This window comes from Equus asinus, chromosome 15 (assembly GCF_041296235.1).
Source record: "Equus asinus isolate D_3611 breed Donkey chromosome 15, EquAss-T2T_v2, whole genome shotgun sequence".
Classification (NCBI taxonomy): Eukaryota; Metazoa; Chordata; class Mammalia; order Perissodactyla; family Equidae; genus Equus; species Equus asinus.
In genome coordinates this window covers 23429694-23450479 of record NC_091804.1, presented here as the reverse complement: position 1 = coordinate 23450479, position 20786 = coordinate 23429694, and the positions used below count along the sequence as shown (strand labels likewise).

The following is a 20786-nucleotide window of genomic DNA, read 5'->3' as shown; positions in this document are numbered from 1 at the left end:
GTGAATCATGGAACTCTCTGGACCTGAAGCCCTAAGAACAGTAATATTACTTTAACATTGCTGATAATAGGCGCTGGCCCTGATGGCCTAGTGGTTAAGGTTCAGCGCCCACCGCTTTGGCGGCCCAGGTTCGCTTCCCAGTAAGGGAACCACACCACCCATCTGTCAGCTGCCATGCTGTGGTGGTGGCTCACATAGAAGAACTGGAACGACTTACAACTAGGATATACAACCATGCACCGGGGCTCTGGGGAAGAAAAAAAAAAAGAGGAAGATTGGCAACAGATGTTAGCTCATGGCAAATCTTTCCCTGGAAAAAAAAAATTGGTGCTAATAGTACCCGCCTCCTGGTAAGTACCATGTCTCTGGCCATGGCGGTCTCTGTAAAGTTTTACAAATACATTTTAGCTCTCCTATGAGTCTCTGGCCTCCTCGCAGGGCTTACTCCTTTTAGCCTCCAAGCCTTTACTCAGGCTGTCCTTATCCTGACTTCTCTCCCTCTCCACCCTGCCTTCAGATGTCTTTGACCACCCCAGGCCCCTGAGATGGCTGCCTGCGGAGTCTTGGGTACTTTTCATTTGGGACTTGAGCAGAGAGCCAGGCTGTAACAGAGCCCTGAGGGGGAAGTCCTATTTCCTCTTCCCAAAGCGGGAGCTTCCTGAGTGTCTTCTTACATCTCGCCCCATCTCAGTTCCCATCCCAGTGCACCCAGTGTAAAGACAGGTAAACTGAGTCAGACAGCGTTAGATGTGGAAGAGAGGGGCATTTACTGAGCACTTATCACATGCTAGACCCAGCACGAAGGTCCTGACCTTCGCTAATACCCATGACCACCCTTTAGGTAGGTGGGCCCATCTCGCCAGACAGATGAGGAAATAGGAAGCACAGAGAGGCCTAGGTCTGCCTGGTTCCCAGTCCAAGATCTACCTGCTCAGAGTCCTCGGGCCAGGACCCCAGGTCACCACCTCTGGGTCAACTCTCAGTAGAGAAAAACCTCCATCGCACTCTGATAATCCAATTCCTGCCATCAGGGGAGGGGAGACTCTGCCATTTAGAGGCTTATAAAGACCGTCTATACTAGCATGGCCAGTTCGAGGTAATAAGATATTAGGAGATCCCCTCAAGTCCCTTCTCTTTTGAACCTCAGTTTCTCCAGCTGTAAACCGGGAGGAGCAGAGGTCTCTGGAACTGTTTTCTCAGTCGGCCAGCAGGTGGAGCCCACTCTTCATCCCTGCCTTGGCCTCTAGAAAGCGCCGAGTCGCGGGGAGGAGTCGGTGTCCGGGGCCGAGCCTACGAACTAGGGGGACAAAGAAGGACGCAGCCCACCTGCGGGGGGCAGAGGGCCCGCTGATCCTCGGGCGACTGCCCAGGGCTTATAGCCCCGCCCCCTGCAGGACATTCTCGGTACTGCAGGGGCCAGAGCCCCGAGGGCGGGGACCGAGACCTGGGAGAGCGCAGACCCCGCGTCGGGGTGTGAGGAGGGGGCCCTGGGGAGGGGGCCGCACGGGCAAGAATGAGTGGAGGGGCCCCAGAGGCTGGGTTGCGCATGGGCGTGACTACAGGCTACAGGTAGTTGTCCTCCGCCGCGTCATCCCCGCCGGGGGAGCCCCGCGCCTCCTCGTCCGTGCTGTCGTCGTCGTCGGGGGCCAGCGCCTCGATGTCGTGCGTGATGTGGGCCAGCAGCCGGTGGAAGGCCTGCACCTCGGGCCGCTGGGCCGCGCCGTCGTAGCTGCGCACGGCCGACGCCGACGTGGAGCTCATGCTGCGCTTGATGCGGCCGAAGCTGTCGGTGAGGATGCCACCCTCGCGGATGCCCACGCCCTCCAGGAAGCCCTCGAAGTAGCCGATGTCCTGGTCCGGGATGAAGGGCCGCATCCCTGCGCGCCGAGGGGCAGGGTGACTCCTGGGCTTCAGCCCTTCCCCTCCCACAGAGGAATCACCTTTTCGGGAGATCTGAGTTCGAATCCCCGCCCCGCCGCTCACTGGCTGTGTGGCCCTGCACGAGTTGCTCCACTTTGTGAGCCCGAGAATGACATAATGCTCGGCACACAGTAAATGCTCACTACATGCTCGCTTATTATTGTTGTTATTATTATTGCAATTGTTACATTCCCATTTATTAGTTGCCTGACCCTCATTAAATAACTACCTGAGCCGTACTTTCCTCCCCTGTGAAACTGAGATAATTGCACCTGTTCTCCCGGTAGGGGTGTGAGGATTAAATAAGGTCCTTAGCACACACTAAGTGCCCCATAGAAAGCAGCTCGTCTTGTTCCCATCTCTACTTATTAGCTATGTGACATCAGTACTGTACTTTGCTTCTCGGAGCCTCAGTTTCCTCATCTGCAAAATGGGAGCAGGTAATAGTTCCTACTTCCCAGAACTGAGGCATTCGTTGAGATGGTGCTTGGCACACGGTGACTGCCAAATACATGTGAGCTTATTTAATATTATTATTCCTGTTGTTATTATTAGCTTTCCTTACTAGCTATGTGATCTTGGACAAGTTCCTCAGCCTCTCTGAGCCTCAGCTTCCTCATGGAGAAAATGGGAAGAACTCTTCCCTCTCCCAGCTTTGCCGTGAAGGTGAAATGGCTATACCAGTGCTCTGTTCTTATCAGCTCTCTGTGGCTACAGGCACGTTCCTTCCCCTCTCTGTCTCCTCATATGCCCCATGGACCTCATTCATGATCCTGGCCTTACTGGAAGCTGAGGGATAAGGAGTAAGTACTCCCAGCCTGGTGCCTTGGCCGGCCCTTGGTGGGTGGGGCAGAGAGCTCACCGAGAAGGAGGAACTTTCGCCGCTCCCCATAGAGCTTCAGCAGCCCCGCGCAGTAATCCTGAATGGGCAGCCCCAGCCGGTACTCCCGCAGCAGCAGTGCAAACTGCTGGATCTCGGGCGGCCCCAGCTTACTCCGCAACTGTGGGAACACCACGTGAGGTCAATCCCAGGGAGGTCCCGCGCCCAACCCCTGCCTAAAGACCCGGAGCCCTCTCGAAGGGCAGATTTGGCTCAGCCCTCCTCTGAAAATCCTTCCATGGCTTATGGGGGGACAGCCAGACCCCTTGGGCTGCATCTGAGAATGGGATGTGGACTCAAGCTGCCTGAATTCATACCCTGGCCCCTTCAGTGAGCAGCTCTGTGATCTTGGGTTGGTGACAACCTCCCTGACCCTTGTTTTCCTTATCTGTGAAGTGAGGCTCATGATGGAACCTCCCTCGTGGGTTGTTGAAAGGATGATGCACAAAAGGGGCTTAGGACAGTGCCTGGTATACAGCAAGCACTCAATTAATGCTACCTGACACTATTTAAGGCCTTTACTAAGCTAGCCTCAGTTTCCTCTCCTAACCTCATGTCCCACCCTGACCTCTGAGGTCTTATGCTTCCCTTATGTGCAGGCTTACATGATTCCTGAAATAACCCCACATTTTCTCCAGCCTCCAGGCCTTTGTGCTGTTTGCACTGCCTGTCCCAGCTCACCGTGACCATGTAATCCTGCAACTGCTCGAGGCCCAGGCCACTGTGGTCGCTGCTGCTGCAGTGGGAGCCATGGAAAGAGGGTGTGGACGTGCCGCTGTAGCATGCTTCAAATGTGTCCTGGGAGCCATTGCTGCAGGGATAGGCAGACAGGGGCCCTCACTCACCTCACTCCAGCTCCTCTCCCTGCAGAGGACTGAAGGTGGGAGGGCACAGCTGCTGATGCTCTGGGCCTGGGACCTCATCCAGATTCAAGGCCCCACATGATCTGCCTTGTCTTTCAAGCCTCCTCTCTCGCTGGGCTCTCCCTTGTTCTTTATGCTCAGGCCACCCTGCCTTCTCCCTTTTCCTCTAATACTCCAAGTACTTCCTCACCTCTGGGCCTTTGCACATGCTGTTCCCTCTGCCTGGAATGCCTCTCTCCCCCTGTCTTTTACTCAGCTAATTCTTAGTCATCGTTGGATCTTAAATGTCGCCTTCTCAGGAAAGTTTGCCCTGATTCCCCCAGACTGGGTTACACCCTCTGTCAAATGGGTCACAAAGTCTATAAATCTACCCATGACATGCAAGGCCTTTCCAGATGCCCCTAGCAAATGTCCTCCCTGACCACTCTCTGCCGCAGCCGTGGCGCCTCCTGACGGTTCTTCCGACACACCGAGCTGCATCCTGCCCCAGCATCCTCGCTCTTGCTCTTCCGTCTACCCCAGTGCTCTTCCCCTTCCCTCCTCCAGGTCTCAGCTCAAGGGTCATCGCCCCAGAGGCCCTCCTGACTCCCAGATGAGGGGAGCCTCTCTCAGCACTCTGAGCCTCTCTTCCGTGCTCATTACCATCAGCGTTTATTCCTGTTAAGTAATGGTTTCACTGTCTCCGCCGCTGGACTGTAAACCAGGCAAGAGCAGGGAGCTTGTTTTCCTTCGTTTGTTGAGCGCCCGCTATGTGCCAAGCGCAGGTCTCGTCTTGTCTTGTCCCCACTGTAGCCCTAGCACACAGCACAGTGCCTGGCACGTGGTAGGGACTCAATAAATATTGCTTAATAAAATGTCAGCCTCCTTCCTGGTCTCTAAACTGTTCCAGAACCATCTTCCATTATCACCTACAGAGAAGCAGTCTGGCTTAGTGGTTAAGGGTGTGGACTCTGGAGCCAGCCTGCGTGGGTTCAAATCCCAGGCCTACAACTTACTAGCTGCTTGACCTTTGGCAAGCTACTTAACTTCTCTATTCCTCAGTTTCTCCATCTGTAAAATGGGATGATAAAAATCGGTGTCGTGAGAATGAGAGGAGCTCATATTTGTAAAGCACTCAGAGTCATGGACTATAAGCAATAAGTAAACAGCAGCCCCTGTAATGTTGCTGTATTGATTAAAAAGAGTGAAATGCTTCATAGGACAGTACTCGGCACACAGCTCGATTAGTCATTATCGTGATTGTCATCTCTCCAGGAGACACCAGGCTGTTTAAGGACCGGCCCCAGGCACACGGGATTAGGAAGGCAAATGTATTGCCACTAAAAAGGAAAAAAATGAAAAAAAAAAGAGAGCATCTATCACTGGCAGATCACTACTACTTTTCAAGCTAATGGCCTTAGTAACAGAACTAGCTCGTCCTGGTTTGCCTGGGACTTTCCTGGTTTTAGTACTGAAAATCCAGTGTCCCGGGAAACCCCTCAATCCTGGGCAAACTAGGGTGTGGTTGGTCACACTAAACAGAACCCCGGACAATGTTCCCAATGGAGAAATTTTTTCCTTTAAATCCTACATTTTCCATCCTTGCCTACAGCTAGTTGTAGCCATGTGACCAAGTTCTGACTGATGAAATGTAAGCACAAGTTGTCAGGTGGGAATTCCAGCAAAGTCTTTAAAGAGGCGCTGGCATGCTACTGTGATGGCTGGAGCTATGACCACCATCTTGGTTCATGAGGTAACCTCGAGGATGGAAGCAAGTGCTGAGGAGGGAGGAAAAGATAAGCCTGGGCCTGCCATGACCATAAGGCTATGAGCTCCTGGTCTATTTTGTGTGAGAGATAGGGGGAAAAGTGCTCTATCCTGTTTAAGCTTCTATTTTAGGGTTTTCTATTACGTAGAATGAAAACTAAAGTAAACCAAGATTATTTGTCGGCACTAGCTGTGATTTTGGACTCTGCAGGCCACCGTGTCAGGATGACTGGGAGAGAACCGCAGGCCTACATGGACCGCAGTTCTGGGTTCTGGTTGCCCCACGGGCCTCTCTGAGGTCTGGATCCTATGAGCTCCTAGGATCCCAGTTTACCCCACCCTCAGCGCCCAGTGTCTCAGCACAAATCAAGGTAGGCTCCCTTTCTCCCACACTCTGTTGCCCACAGGGGACTCAAGAATGCCAAGGAGAACGACCCTGTTTGTGCAGGGGAGGGGGGCAAGAGTGGGGTCCCTGGCAAGGGCAGTACCTACAAGGAGCTGCAGCAGCTGAAGTCAGCGTCGTAGGCGTAAGTCCCGTCCGTGCGGCAGCTATCACCTGCGGCCGGCAGACAGAGAGGCTGTCAGAGGCAGCCAAGAGGGCCCAGCCTCCCTGGCTCCCCGGAGGCCCCACCTTCCTCCCCACCCTGGGGTCGGGATGGAGGCAGGAGGCTGGGTGGCACTGGAAGCAATGGTGAGGGTGTGAGCTGTTACCCCGAGTGAAACGGGCAGCCGGTGGAAGATGCTGACCCTGACTCCCGCCCCACCAACACACAGCCGACCTCGGGCAGCTCGCCTTCCCTCTCCTGGCCCTCAACATCCTCAACGCCGGACAGTACCACCTCCTGCCTGCCTTATGGGGGTCCTGGGGACAGCAGGCTAGAGGACAGGTGAGGGAGCATCTTGGAAACAGTATGTGTTTGAGGCGAGACAAAAAAAGAGCTTTGGAAGGGGGAAGGAACTCAAAATCTTGAGAAGAAAGAAGCCCCATTTCCAGAGAACTTGGTCTGCACCCAGCCCTGTGATCTCACTGAGTGCAGGCACTTCCTCACCCTTCGCATCTTGGCTCCCTCAGTGTCACTGCCTCGGGACCCTCCCCCGACTTCCCAGGCAAGGAGCTTCCGCCTGTACTCCTCACAGCACAGCGTGTGGCTACACTGTATCTGTGTAAGATCTAAGTACTCTCTGCCGACCTCAGTAATGCGAGTGAGGGCAGGGCAACGTCTGGCTTTGCTCACCAGTACATCCTGGGGATTAGCAGGATCCGGCACATAGTAGGTGCTCAATAAATATTTGTCACATGAATGAATTTGTTGAAATATTTGTTCAGTTATCTCATTGATTTGTCCACTATTCCTGTGAGAGTCAATGAGCTATCCCACCTTCCCACAGATGGGAGCGCCTCCAGAAGGAAGGAGCTGGCTCCCTGTTGCTGGAACTATGCAAACAGGGGCCACGTTGAGGCGCTGTGGCTGAAGAAGTTTACTATAGCCTTGAAGGCAGCATGGGGAGTGAAGCTGTTGCAGACAGAAGCTTTAGAATCAGACACACCTGGGTTTGCATCCTGACTCTGCCATTTCCCAGCTGTGTGACCTTCAGCAATTTATTGACTACTCTGAGCCTTAATATCCTTATCTGTAAAATTGAAATCATACGGTCTCGGAGGGGGTCTTTCATCTATTCAGAAAATACTTCTTGAGCATCTGTGCTGTCCCTGGTCTCATGCTGGGCGCAGGTGATACAGTGGCCAACAGGACAGACAAGGTTGCTATGAGGATTCAATAAGACTTGGCACATAGTTGGTGCTCAATAAATGCCTCTATTAGTCTCATTCTCGTTCCAGCCCTTGATGGCATTCAAGGAAACCTTCAATTTCCAGTCTGGAAATCGTGGTTGTGACCTAGAGTCCTAGTGAGATTAAATGGCTGAGTAAACAGACAATGCGTATGCTTAGGTTTCTGCAGAGCAGGGACACTAGAAACAAAGGGGAGAGAAGTTCAGCTGACGGGGCTTGTTCTCAATCTGGCGACCAGAACCTCTATGAAGAGGCCAGGTTTGAGGCCACTTTGAAAGTCGGCATGTTGTTTTAACTACAAAGCAGGGGTACACTGTAATCATGGTAGCGATCAGGACCCCTAAAGGCTTTGATCGGCCTGAGTCCTGGGGCATCCCCCCTTCCCAGCCTTCTGAGATGTTTTGTAGGAGGAGTGGCCAGGAGCTCGAGTACTCACTGCGGCTGCAGAGCCAGGGCCGTTCGGGTGTGGACGTGTAGTGGTAGCCAGCCCGGTCCACGCACTCGATGCTCTGGTCCCCATAGATGATCTGGAAGACCTGACAGATGAGGGCACAGGACTCCTCGGCAGCATCCTGGCCCAGGGAGGAGGATAGAGAGCTCAGGCCCTCGCTAGTGACCAGGATGCCCCTGCTTCCTAAAACACTGTGTGAGGAGGCTCACAGGGGCACGCGTGCACACACACACACGCACGCGGGCACACCTGTGGATGCCTTTAAATCAACTTTGAGGATATTTCCCATCAAAGTTATATGGCCATTCTCTGAGTCTTGGACCTATTTACAGAATCCAGCAACAGCTCTAACTCTTTGCCCTGAAAAATGCACACGTGCACCCCAAATTTCTGGGGGATTCACCGGCCCTCCTGAAGCTTATCTAAAATAAGCCCTAATTTAGTTTAATTTATAGGTAAGAAGCTGAGGCCCAGAGAGGTGAAGTGATCAGCTAGGACCAGAACCCAGGCCCCCTAATACCTACTAGGAGGAGGAAGAATTAAATGTATGAAAATTTTAGGCTCAAGATAGTTGCTCCTACTGGATGCTATATTTAGATATGAGCTTTCTGGCACCAAGGGAACAATGGAAGCAGGATGAATATAGAAACTTCAGTCTCCAATAGAAGGAAGGAATTTAAGTCCTTGGGTGGAACTTTTTTGAGATTGCAAATTTGAAGAGGAATTTGCTTTTTTAATTTATCTCTTTGTGTCTTTAAGCAAGAGACACAAAAAGATAATAACTGATGAAGAGACCACCTTCATGAAGCCATTTCCTGTTTTGTGTCTCTAAAAAAAGCCTAAGGTGTAAATTAAAATGTAACCCAGGATAAAAAGTGAACCAAGAAGAAACAGAGAATCTGAATAGACCAATCACAAGTAAAGAGATTGAAACAGAAATCAAAAACCTCCCCAAAAATAAAAGTCCAGGACCAGATGGCTTCTGTGGAGAATTCCTTCAAACATTCACAGAAGATTTGATACCTATCCTTCTCAGACTTTTCCAAAAAATTGAGGAAGGTGGAACACTTCCTAACACATTCTACGGGGCCAACATCACCCTGATCCCAAAGCCAGATAAGGACATCACAAGGAAGGAAAATTACAGGCCAATATTGCTGATGAACATAGATGCAAAAATCCTGAACAAATTTTGGAAGACAGAATACAGCAATACATTAAAAAGATCATACACCATGATCAAGGGGGATTTATACCAGGGACACAGGGATAATTCAACATCTGCAAATCAATCAATGTGAGGAATAAAAACCACATGATCATCTCAATAGATGCAGAGAAAGCATTTGACAGGATCCAACACTCACTTATGATAAAAACTATCAATAAAATGGGTATAGAAGGAAAGTACCTCAACATAATAAAGGCCGTATATGACAAACCCAAAGCCAACATCATACTCAATGGGGAAAAACTGAAAAGCATCCCCCTGTGAACAGGAACAAGACAAGAGTGACCACTCGCACCACTCTTATTCAACATAGTACTAGAGATTTGGGCCAGAGCAATTAGGTAAGAAAAAGAAATAAAAGGTATCCAAACTGGCAATGAAGAAGTGAAACTCTCACTGTTTGAAGATGACATGATTCTCCATATACAAAACCCTAAATAATCCATCAGAAAACTATTAGCAATAATCAACAACTACAACAAAGTTGCAGGGTACAAAATCAACTTACAAAAATCACTTGCATTTCTATACTCTAATAATGAACTAACAGAAAGGGAACTCAAGAATACAATCCCATTTACAATCACAACAAAAAGAATAAAATATCTAGGAATCAATTTAACCAAGGAAGTAAAGACCTATACACTGAAAATTCTAAGACATTATTGAAAGAAATTGATGATGACATAAAGAAATGGAAAGATGTGCCATGCACACGGCTTGGAAGAATAAACATAGTTAAAATGTTCATACTACCTAAAGCAATCTGCAGATTCAGTGCAATTCCAACCAGAATCCCAATGACATTCTTCACCGAAATAGAACAAAGTATCTTAAAATTCATACGGGGCAACAAGAGACCCCAAATAACTAAAGCAATCCTGAGAAAAAAGAACAAAGCTGGAGGCATCACAATCCCTGACTTCAAATATACTACAAAGCTATAGAAACCAAAACAGCATGGTACTGGTGCAAAAAACAGGCACACAGATCAATGGAACAGAATTGAAGGCCCAGAAATAAAACCACACATCTATGGACAACAAATCTTCAACAAAGGAGTTAAGAACATACAGTGGAGAAAGGAAAGTCTCTTCAATAAATGGTGTTGGGAAAACTGGACAGCCACATGCAAAAGAATGAAAGTAGACCATTATCTTTCACCATACACAAAAATTATCTCAAAGTGAATGAAAGACTTGAAGGTAAGACCTGAAACCATAAAACTCCTAGAAGAAAATATATGGAGTACACTCTTTGACACCAGTCTTAGAAGGATCTTTTCGAATACCATGTCTACTTAGACAAAGGAAACAAAAGAAAGAAAAACAAGTGGGCCTTCATCAGACTAAAGAGCTTCTGCAAAGCAAAGGAAACCAGGAACAAAATGAAGAGACAACCCACCAAACTGGGAGAAAATATTTGCAAATCATATATCCAACAAGGGGTTAATCTCCAAAATATATAAAGAACTCACACAACTGAACACCAAAAAAACACACCACTCGATCAAAACGTGAGCAGAAGATATGAACAGAAATTTTTCCAAAGAAGATATACAGATGGCCAATAGGCACATGAAAAGATGTTCAACATCACTAATCATCAGGGAAATGTGAATCAAAACTACACTAAGACATCAACTTATACTCCTTAGAATGGCTATGATCACCAAGACAAAAAATAACAAATGTTGGAGAGGATGTGGAGAAAAGGGAACCCTCATACACTGCTGGGAATGCAAACTGGTGCAGCCACTATGGAAAACAATATGGAGATTTCTCAAAAAATTAAGAATAGAAATACCATATGACCCAGCTATCCCACTACTGAGTATTTATCCAAAGAACTTGAAATCAACAATTCAAAGAGGCTTATGCACCCCTATGTTCAATGCAGCACTATTCACAAGGCCAAGATGTGGAAGCAACCCAAGTGCCCATCGATGGATGATTGGATAAAGAATATGTGGTATGTATATGATGGAATACCACTCAGCTATTACAAAAGACAAAATTGTCCCATTCTCAACAACATGGATAGATCTTGAGGGTATTAAGTTAAGCGAAATAAGCCAGACAGAGAAAGACAAACACCGTATGATTTCACTCATATGTGGAAGATAAACTAACACATGGACAAAGAAAACAGATTAGTGGATACCAGAGGGCAAGGCGGTTGGGGGGTGGGCACAAGGGGTGAAGGGGCTCATTTACATGGTGACTGACAAACAAGAATGTGCAACTGACGTTTCACAGTGTTATAAATTACGACCTCAATTAAAAAAATGTAACCCAGGATAGGCATTTTGGAATGGGGAATGTCCTAATCATTAAAGCAGGATTGATCCATAACCCTACAAAAGGGACAGAGAAGAGAGGATTCTTATTTCACAGTTAAAGACCCTCAGGCTTTGAGTGCTTAAGTGACTTGCCCAGCTCACAGCAGGCTCACGGCACTGGTTAAGACTGCATCCAGGTTTTGACGCTAACTCTTGAACTCTTTTTGGGACCATGATGCCTTAGGTAGGAGGCCAGAGGCTCAGATACTCCTGGAAAACTACTCTACTTCTATTTACTGATTCCACAGATTCTCATTTAGTTCTAACGCTTGGCAGGCACTGGTCTAGGCTCTGGGCTCCCAGAGGTGAATTACATGAGGTCTGTACCTCAAAGCCCTCACAGGCCAGTGGGATAAACAGGACACACTGGTCCCTCTGCCTAGAATTCACTTTCCTGGGTCTTCGCCCTGCTGACTCCATTTTTTCCTTCACATTGCAGTTTAAAAGGCACCAACTCATTTTCCCTATGGAAAATGGATCTCCTCCCTCATTATCACCATAACCTGCTTGTTTTCTTCTTGCTCCCCATTGCAAAGCGTAATAATATAATGTGCAGTAATTCATCCGTTCATTCACTATTTACTGAGCATCTGTTATGTGCCAGGCACTATTCTAGGTGCCGGAGATACACAGCGAACTATCCAGAGCACGTGGGTCTCTCGCACTCTCCAACAAGTGTGGCTGGAGTGAAGTGAACCAAGGAGAGAGTAGAAAGAGATGAGGCCAGAGAGGGAATGGGGATGGTGGATAAGGTGAGTGGCCTTATAAGCAGCCATAAGGAGTGAAATGGGGAGCCACTGGAAGATCTTGAGCAGTGACACAATGTGACATGTGTCAACAGGACTGCTCTGACCATGTGGGGGACAGATTGTAAGCAAGGACCGGATCAGTGAGGGGTGACTGCACAATCTAGGTGATAGGGGATGGGCATGGACCCAGGTGGGGACAGTGGAGGGTGGGGAGAAGATGGATTTTGGTTATATTTTAAAAATAGGGACAACAGGACTTGTTGACAGAGTGGATATGAGGGGTGTGTGTGAGAGAGAGACAGAGAGAGAGAGAAAGAGCGAGGAGCCAAGGATCACTGTAAGGTTTTGGTCTGAGCAACGGAAGGACAGAGCTGCCATTAACGAAGGCAGGGAGACCAGGGGAGGAACAGGTTTGGGGGAGAAGATGGGAGCTTGGCTGCGGATGCGTTAGGTGTGAGATGATCATTAGACCGTCGAATGAGAGGCTGAGTGGAGAAACTCGCCTGGAGATTTGGTAGGATACAACGTGGAGTTCTCAAGTGCTTTAAATGCCATGAGCCTAGAGGAGATCACCTAGAAACGAGTGTAGAGGAGAGAAGAGGAGCAAGGACTAAGCCTGGAGCACTCTAACCTTAAGAGGCTGGAGAGAAGAGGACGAACCAGCTCCTGAGAAGAAGCAGCCTGGGAGGTAGGAGGAAAACCAGGAGAATGCAGAGAGCTGGACGCCGAGCAAGAGAGTGTTTCAAGGGGGAGCCTGTCAGCTCCGGAGTCTGAGTTTCTGGTTATTATCCATCTCTCCCTCTAGCCAGGCACCTGTCTGTCTTCTTCACCACAGTGTGTATAAAGAGGGAGTTGGGTCAGAGGAAAAGCTTAGAAGGCTCAGGGCTGGAGGCTGTCTGCTGGACTGTGAGTTCCCTAAGGGGGACGTCAAATGTGTCTAGTTCCTCTCTGTATCCATAGCACCTAGTCCAATGCCTAGCACAGAGTGCCGCTCAGTAAACATGGTCAAATAAATAAAAGCAAAGTTGAACGTGGAGGATGGGAGGGAGGGGAGGATAGGGAAGGTAAGAATGGTGGAAAGGCTTCTGCCCTGGGTGACTGCCATAGTTAGCAAGAGTACAGGCTCTGAACTTCCTGGGTCCCAATGTTGAAATCACCACGTGCTTCCTGTGTGACCTTGCACAAATTACTTAGCCCCTGGATCTCAGTTTCTTCCTCTATCGAATGGGGATGGTTGAAATATCTGCCTCTAAGGGTTAATGCTGGTTCTGTGTCTGGCATGGGTTGGCATACGATTCCTGCTGGTGATTAGTGTCATCATAATTGTTACTGTGGTAGCGCCGACAATGACGACATTGGAGAAGGAGCAGGGCCGGAGGGGGGGTTAGATCAAGGCTATTTTGACCATTTTTTTTCATCCCCTTGGGACAGCAAGGGGTAGGTGTCCAGGGCTGGAGTTTAGAAACCGTTTGGCCTGATGGGCACACAGGTAGTACCTGCGTTGGGTAGGTAGGGTAGGGTAGACCTGGGTAGGGCCGAAGGAGGGAGAAGGAAAGAGGTCGGGGTAGACCTCAGGAACCCCGTGAATGGGGCGGAGTGGGAGGACGCCCGGGAGGCAGCGCGCAGGGGCGCCGGGTGCCCTCGGGCTCACCCTGTTGGCCACTGCCAGGATGACGAGGTTGCAGTAGGCGTCGGGGCTGGGGTCCTGCGGGTCCAGCGGGTTGGGGCCCGGGTGGCGCCGCTCCCAGCTGCCGCCGCCCGCCTGCCTCCGCTCCCAGCTGCCGCCCGGCTTGCCCGCGCCGCCGCCGCCGCCGCCGTGCCGCCGCTCCCAGCTGCCGCTGAACGTCTGCCGCCGCTCCCAGCTGCCAGACGCCCGCGCCCCGGCGCGCTGGCGCTCCAGGCTGCCGCCGCCGCCGCCCCCGGCCCGGGCCTCGGCGCCCGCGCCCCCGCCCCACGCCATCCTCCAGTCCAGGCTGCAGATGGTGTGGCGTCGCTCCGTGGTGCCCACCCGCCGCTTCTCGGGCGCCGCGCCCGGCGGACCCGGGTCGCGCCCCGCGCCGCCGGGGCTGGCGTCTACGCCGGCCGGCACCGGGTCCACGCCCAGACCTAGAAGAAGCCGGTGGCCGTCAATCGCAGTAGATCCGGCCTAAGAGCCGCCTGCCGAGGCCAGCTGGGGTGCCCGACCCTGCCACCCAAAGGTCCACCCGCGCCTGGCCCCGCCCCTGGCTTCGAAGACATGCGGCCAGACCCGCCCCCACGCAGCATCCTTATATTTGGGCCATGCCCCCGGCCTCAGGCTCCACCCCTGGTTTTGGCTCCGCAGCCCTTTCCCACCAGCCAGCCCGAACCCTGTCATCTGGTCTAACGGTAATGGTCAAGCTGTCCCCTACCTCTGTACCCTTAACTCGGACCCTGTCCTTGGTTTCAGGGCGCCCTCCTTGGATTCGGTTTCCCCTTAACCCCGCCTCCGACCTCAGGCCCCGCCCCTAGTTTGCCGTGGTCAGACCTCTCCCACGTGCTGCCCCAGCCGCGAGCTCCGCCTCCCCGGCGTATGGCCCCGCCCCTAGAGCGGACTCCGCCCCTCACCCGAGCCTCCCTCCAGCCTCAGGGCCTCCCAGTCCTGCTCCCCTTCACCACACCCTTTCACTTCAGGTATTGGCATTCTGGCTTCTCCACCCTTCCCAGGCTCCGCCACCTGGCCTCAGGATGGTGGGTCAGGCCGCCCACTCTTCATCCTCAACCTTGAGCTCCGTCTTCCTGCATATGGTCATAGCCCGGCCCTAGTCTCAGGGTGGTGTCAGGCCTTATCCATCACCCCATCATCCAGCCTCAGGCTCCGTGCCTTCCCTAGGTCACGCCCATTCCCAAGGCTAGACCGTTGGGCAGTTTCTCTTCCTCTTCACCTCCCGGCCCTGCTCCCCGGCCAGGCCCGGCCCGCCGTACCGGTCTTAAGCACTAGCAGGTGCAGCGCGTCGTCCTGCAGGTAGGAGGCGGCGGCGATCTCGTGCGTGGGGATGCGCAGAATGAGCTCCTCGTTGTCGCGCCAGGTGAGCAGCAGGCAGCGGGCGGACAGGCTCAGGATGCTGTCCTGCTCCGCTGTGGTCTTCAGCGGCAGCTCCTTCAGCTGCTGCGGGGTGGGTCGGATCTCCTGAGTCCCCAGGGACCTCGGGTGGGAGAGGGAGAAGGGAACGAGACCCTGCCCTCCCCGCTCCCCAGAGCCTCACCCTGGCCGTGTCCAGCAGCTGCAGGAGCTCGTCCCGGCTGGAGGGGTTCAGTGAGGAGGTGACCCAGGTGAGGTGGCCCAGGAACTGAATGGGAAATGGGGCGGGGTTTGGGGTGGGAGAAGGGCAGAGAGAGGTCAGCCTGAAGGCTTGGAGGACCCTGACTTCCTCACTGCCACAGCACAGGCAGACTAAGATAGAAATCTCTGAATTAATGATAATAACCTGATATAACTGATATTAAGGTGGTCGTAGCAGTCAGACACAGTCCTGAGAGCTTTATGCACATTCACTCATTCATCTCGGCTTTAAAGATGAGAAAACTAAGGCACAGCAAAGCTAAATAACATGCCCAATATTATATAGCCAGAAAGGGCCAAACTAAACTCCCCCCACCAGAGCCCACAACCCTGCTGCTAGCTTATGTTGCCTGAACACATAGTTATTTAGCTAGGACGGAAGCAAAAGTCACTATACTAGCTTGAAAGAACTGACCGCCTGTGAACTTCCACTTGGCCTGAGTGGCTCTGTCCACCCCAAGCACCAGTGTCACCTGACTGTGCAAGTCACTTGCGCTCTTGATGATCTCATTGCAGAAGTTAAACGGAAAGGGAAGAATGTTCTGTCAAATTACTATACAATTTTGTCAGAACAATGATGCTCCAAATTGATAAATTAGTTCTTCACTCATTCTTAGTTGTAACTTAATGTTATCACTTAACTTAGAGGTTATTCAATATGAGAATTAACTTTTTTCATTATTTTTGGTTTTAGTCTTCTAGGTGAATTCCACCAATCACACCTTTTATTTTCATTCTCTCTGAGATTTCAGTCCCCAGCTTTTAAGTGGATTTGTTATCTTTTTCCTCCATGTAGGGTTCCAGATAAAATACAAGATGCCAGTTAAATTTGAATTTCATATAAACAATGAATACTTTTTTAGGTTTTTGTTTGTTTTTTTTTTTAGTCCCACACAATATTTGGGACATATTAATACTACAAAAGTACTCATTGCGGGGCCGGCTCCGTGGCCGAGTGATTAAGTTTGCGCGCTCCGCTGCGGCAGCCCAGGGTTCGGATCCTGGGCATGGACATGGCACCACTCGTCAGGCCATGTTGAGGCGGTGCCCCACATCCCACAACTAGAAGGAGCTGCAACTAAGATATACAACTGTGTACAGGGCAGGTTTGAGGAGATAAAGCAGAAAAAAAAAAAGGAAGATTGGCAACAGTTGTTAGCCCAGGTGCCAATCTTTAAAAAAAAAGTACTCACTGCTTATCTGAAATTCAAATTTAATGGGGCAGCCTGTTTTTGCTAAGTCTGACCCTCCTACCGCCATATCAATTTTCCTTGGGTAATGAGGATTCTCTGCTGCTCCTTCATGGTATTCACGAGGCAAAAGTAAAGCCCTTGAGTGGTCTAAGTCCCCTGGGGCTTGCTGAACTGGGTTCCTTTATCCCGGACACTGTCTAAGTAACAACATCACCACAGTAAAATCTCACAGGAAGGTGGGGCTTCTCAGTACACAGTGCACTGCCCCCACCGCTCTCCCGTAGGGGTAGGTTTTGAGCCCCATGTTGAGATGGGAGCACCGAGGCTGAGCAGAGGGATGTCACTTGCTGAGGGTCCACAGCATAAGGCAGGGGCGAGGCTGGCTTGAACCCAGGCCTCTTTCCCCGGAGCCTCCCCTTGTGAGACAGGGCTGGGCAGACGTTGGTGTCAGGGAGAGGTAAGGTCTCTCGGGATGGGGTCCAGGACGTGCTACCCCAAAATGTGGCACCTTGGCATACTGAATATCTTAAGCTGAAGGACTTTGAGAAAGTGTCAGAAGCAGGAAGTTCGCTCTGACCTCCACCCCATCACCCTTCTTCCCTGAAAACCAGGAGATAAGTCTCCCATGTGAAAGGTGCCCTCCCTTGTACGGGGAGGAAGGGAGACGTCCTTGTCACCAGATACAGGGGATTTAGGGCCGGGCAGGCTGTATAAACAAACCCTGTTACTTCTTCACCTCTACTACCCCACGCCCAAAGCCCTCTGCCTTGTCAGTTGCTCACAGATTTATTGTTTCTTTGTCAAAAAGGAATAAAAGCTTCCTGCTCGGGTCACTTCTTGGGGTCTTGATTCTCTTGGGAAGGCTCTCCTGTACATATAAAAATTTAATAAAGTGTATATGCTTTTCTCCTGTTAATCTGTCTTTGTCAGCTTAATTTTCAGACCCAGTCAGGGGCCCTAAGAGGGTTGAGGAAAACTTTTTCCTCCGCTCCACTCCTCACCCCAAGATCCTTGCCACCGCTTCTCCTCATCCCGCACGCACCTTGACCTCTTTCTCCAGGTAGTCACACAGCAGAATCTGGGGGTCGATGAGGTAGTCCGGGGGATAGAGGGGCATGGAGTGCAGGGGCCGGCGGCTCACACTGCTCCGACAGGCTGCCCGGCGCCCGGCCTTGGGGAACACCAGCCTCCGGATGGGGGATACGAAGCCCTGGGGGCGGGCAGGGGAGGAGCGAGGAGATAACAAATAAAATCAGTAACAGGCAACGGACTTTATGGAGCGCTTATCGCGCTCAGTGTTTTCCTTACTTTACCTCATTTAGTTCTCACAAAAAGTCTGCAGAAGGGAGTTCTGTGATCCCCATTTTACAGATGGAGAAACTGAGTCTCTGAGCGGCAACTGGCTGATAAGTTCACCGCTAGTAGGGGTAGAACCAATAGTTCCCCGTGGGCAGCCTGGCTCCCAAGCCTCCATTCTAAACACCCAGGTAAGGGCGGAGGCCCTGCCTAGGCCCAGGCTTAAGGAATGGGCCAGTCTGGGGCAAGTACAGAAAAACATTAGGATTCAATGTGGCTGGGTGGTGCATGCAAAGGTATTTGTTAAGCTATTCCCTATACTTTCCTAAAAATTAGAAGTAGTAAGTACATTTAATGTAATCCAGCGGCACCTGCATGATAATGGCCTGGAGCAAGGGTAAAGAGCAAATCCCAGGGCCCCAGCCCAGCCCAACGGGCATCTACTCTCCCAGGAAAGTGTGAGCACTACTCTAGAGCTGCAATTCCCAGTGTGGTTCCTGGGTCACGAGCAGTAGCTGCACAGCATCACCTGGGAACTTGAGAGAAATGCACATTTCCAGACCTACTGAAATGCCCCATCCTAGACCTACTAGATCACAACATGGGGGTGAGACCCAATGATCTGTTTTTTTGTTGTTGTTTTTTTTTTTTTTTGAGGAAGATTAGCCCTGAGCTAACTGCTGCCAATCCTCCTCTTTTTGCTGAGGAAGACAGGCCCTGAGCTAACATCCATGCCCATCTTCCTCTACTTTTTTTTTTTTATATATGGGATGCCTACCACAGCATGGCTTTTGCCAAGCAGTGCCATGTCTGCACCGGGGATCCGAACTGGCGAACCCCGGGCTGCCGAGAAGCGGAACGTGCGAACTTAACTGCTGCGCCACCGGGCTGGCCTCATGAACTGTGTTTTAAGAAGCACTCAGGTGATTCTGATGCATGCCCAGCTCATTTTAAAACTAATATCGTGTAGCCTGGATGAGGCATATGGAAGCTCTGAGAAATGAGAACAAAACATCTCATTGGAAAGGGCATTGCAATCAGAGGGCACAGCATGTGCAAAACCCTGGAGGCTGCAAGGGCCCGGTGCACATGAGCCTGGAGAAGCTGTGTGTAGACCACTGTGGCTGAATTATGAGATGAACAACTCATAGAGGCCTTGAATGCCAGCTATGGAGCTGGGACTTTATCCTGTGTGTGTGTGTGTTTGTGTGAGTGGGATGGGGAGGTAAATGTTTTGTCTGTGGCCGTGAATGGTCCAGCCCTGCCCACTTCTCCAGCCTCATCTTACCCCATACTGCCCCTCTCTCCTGCCCTCCGGCTATAGGGCCATCTTTCAGGCCTTCCTCCTTGCTACATCATGGGGCTTTTGCACATGCTGTTCCTCTGCCTGAAACACTCTTCCCTACCTCCTTTCCTTCCATCCATCAGATCTCAGCTTAGACCGACCAGTCTAAGGATGAATCCGCTAATGTTCTGTCTCCCAGCACTGTGTATGGAGACTTATGCAATTTTACGTTAATTGCTTTAAAAAAAAATTAGTAGTTGCCTCCCCCACTAGACTGTGAGCTCCAAAGAGGAAGCAGGGCCCCTGTTTGACTTTGTTCACCTCTGCATCACTACCAGCACCAGGCACGGTGCCTGACACTTAATAGGTCCTCAGTAAATACCCATAGAAGGAAAGAACCAAGAGAGAGTGTGCACGTATGTCTTAAGTCCCTTCTGAGCCCTCCTGATTCCCGTGGGAGCCTTTTAGAACAGCCTGAGCTAGGTTTCCTGGGGGAAGAGGGCTCCATGCGGGTGGCGTTGGGGATAGGAGTTGGAACCCGAGGGGGTCCCTGAACCACAAAGACAACCAGGCAGGGTGCCCAGAGAACCAGACTAGAAAACTTCTGAGAGTCAGGAGGGGGCGAGGATCTAGGGGGTGGGGGAATGACTGCAGGCTGAGGCCTTAGACCTGGCCTTTGTATAAAGATGGGCAGGGGTTGGAACCCAGCAGGGCAGTAGGTAGGCGATTCAAGCCTGGATGGCAGCCTCATGGCACAGAATTGCCCTGGCTGAGGTCTTGTCTGGGGAGACAGGGGAATGGGTCTGTTGGGTGTCTGAATGTCCCTCTGTCTGAAAAGCTGCAGGGAGGAACCACCAGGAACACCAGAAAAGCAGGTTGAGAGTGTCTTCTGACAGATGTATCTGGCTGGGTTTCCCTGGACGGTACCTGTCTGTCCATTCCGGGGACGGCAGAGGCAGCTGAGAGTGGAAGGACAGGTTCGGGAGTTTGGAGCCTAAATGTCTGGCTACCCCAGGGTCGGGAGGAAGATCCTTCCAAATGAGAAGAAAGCCCCTCCTCTGCCCCTCACTGCTCAGCCCCCACCCCAGGCTTCCCACTTCCCCAGCTCCAGGCACGTTTCTCTACCCTGCATCCCTCCCAACCTCCCACCTACCTTTTTCCCTTTCTTGACTTCATATTCCATGGCGAAGCGTCCCCTCCACTCCTGCTACCCTCCTGGACACCCCCTCCACCCTCTCCCCCACACAGTTCCTTTGTTCTTTTTCCTGCCTGGTCGGAAACTCCACCAGCCCCGGAGTTCCTGCCCCTCCCGTCTGATAGTGAGCAGAGGTGGGAGGGGGTGGAGGACCAGCCTTGGGACTCTCCAGCTGAAAAGTGGAAGCCCAGCTATAGCACCTGCCCTGGGGAGAGAGCCTCGAGCTTCCAGCAGAGGGCTTGCTGTTTCGGGGGCTTGGGAGTTGAATAAGGCTGGGGAAGGGTACCCCAAATTGGGAGTCAGAAAATCCCGAATTCCGCCCTTACTTCTGCCACTGACCTTGCTGTGCGACCTTGGAAATGAAATAGTTGCCCCTTTCACAGCCTCAGTTTCCCCCTCCCCTCTATAAATTGGGAGTAAACATCGCCTCCCTCTCTGGGCTGCTGTGGTGAGAAATAAATGAAAGAGTGGGTGGGAAAATGCTTCATAAACTATAGAATACTGTGTCCAAGCAAGCTATGAATCTAAACAATGAATCATTAC

General features: G+C 51.1%; 1 protein-coding gene across 4 annotated transcripts; it reads right to left on the bottom strand.

Moving 5' to 3' along the window:
* Positions 1 to 748: 748 nt before the first annotated feature.
* CCM2L (CCM2 like scaffold protein) lies at positions 749 to 20311 on the bottom strand. Of its 4 annotated transcripts, none has more exons than XM_044748417.2 (10): positions 20202 to 20311; positions 17510 to 17677; positions 15198 to 15281; positions 14917 to 15100; positions 13625 to 14079; positions 7638 to 7773; positions 5902 to 5965; positions 3482 to 3611; positions 2783 to 2921; positions 749 to 1877 (listed from the first exon to the last, which is right to left on the bottom strand). In XM_044748417.2, exons 1-10 carry the CDS (start codon positions 20229 to 20231, stop codon positions 1564 to 1566), a joined length of 1704 nt encoding a protein of 567 aa, XP_044604352.2. In that variant the 5' UTR covers positions 20232 to 20311; the 3' UTR covers positions 749 to 1563. The 4 variants fall into 4 exon arrangements, with proteins under 4 accessions (XP_044604352.2, XP_070341828.1, XP_070341830.1 ...); XM_070485727.1 differs by having other exon boundaries at positions 14917 to 15097; XM_070485729.1 differs by lacking the exon at positions 20202 to 20311 and having other exon boundaries at positions 14917 to 15097; positions 17469 to 17591.
* Positions 20312 to 20786: the final 475 nt, after the last annotated feature.

Bases quoted from the DNA above. Each gene is read 5' to 3' on its own strand.
- CCM2L (XM_044748417.2), bottom strand. From the start codon at position 20,231: ATGGAATATGAAGTCAAGAAAGGGAAAAAG. The intron at 17,678-20,201 runs GTAGGTGGGAGG...GCCCGCCCCCAG, and splicing joins AAGTCAAGAAAGGGAAAAAG to GGCTTCGTATCCCCCATCCG. The intron at 2,922-3,481 runs GTGAGCTGGGAC...GTGTTCCCACAG, and splicing joins TGCAGGATTACATGGTCACG to TTGCGGAGTAAGCTGGGGCC.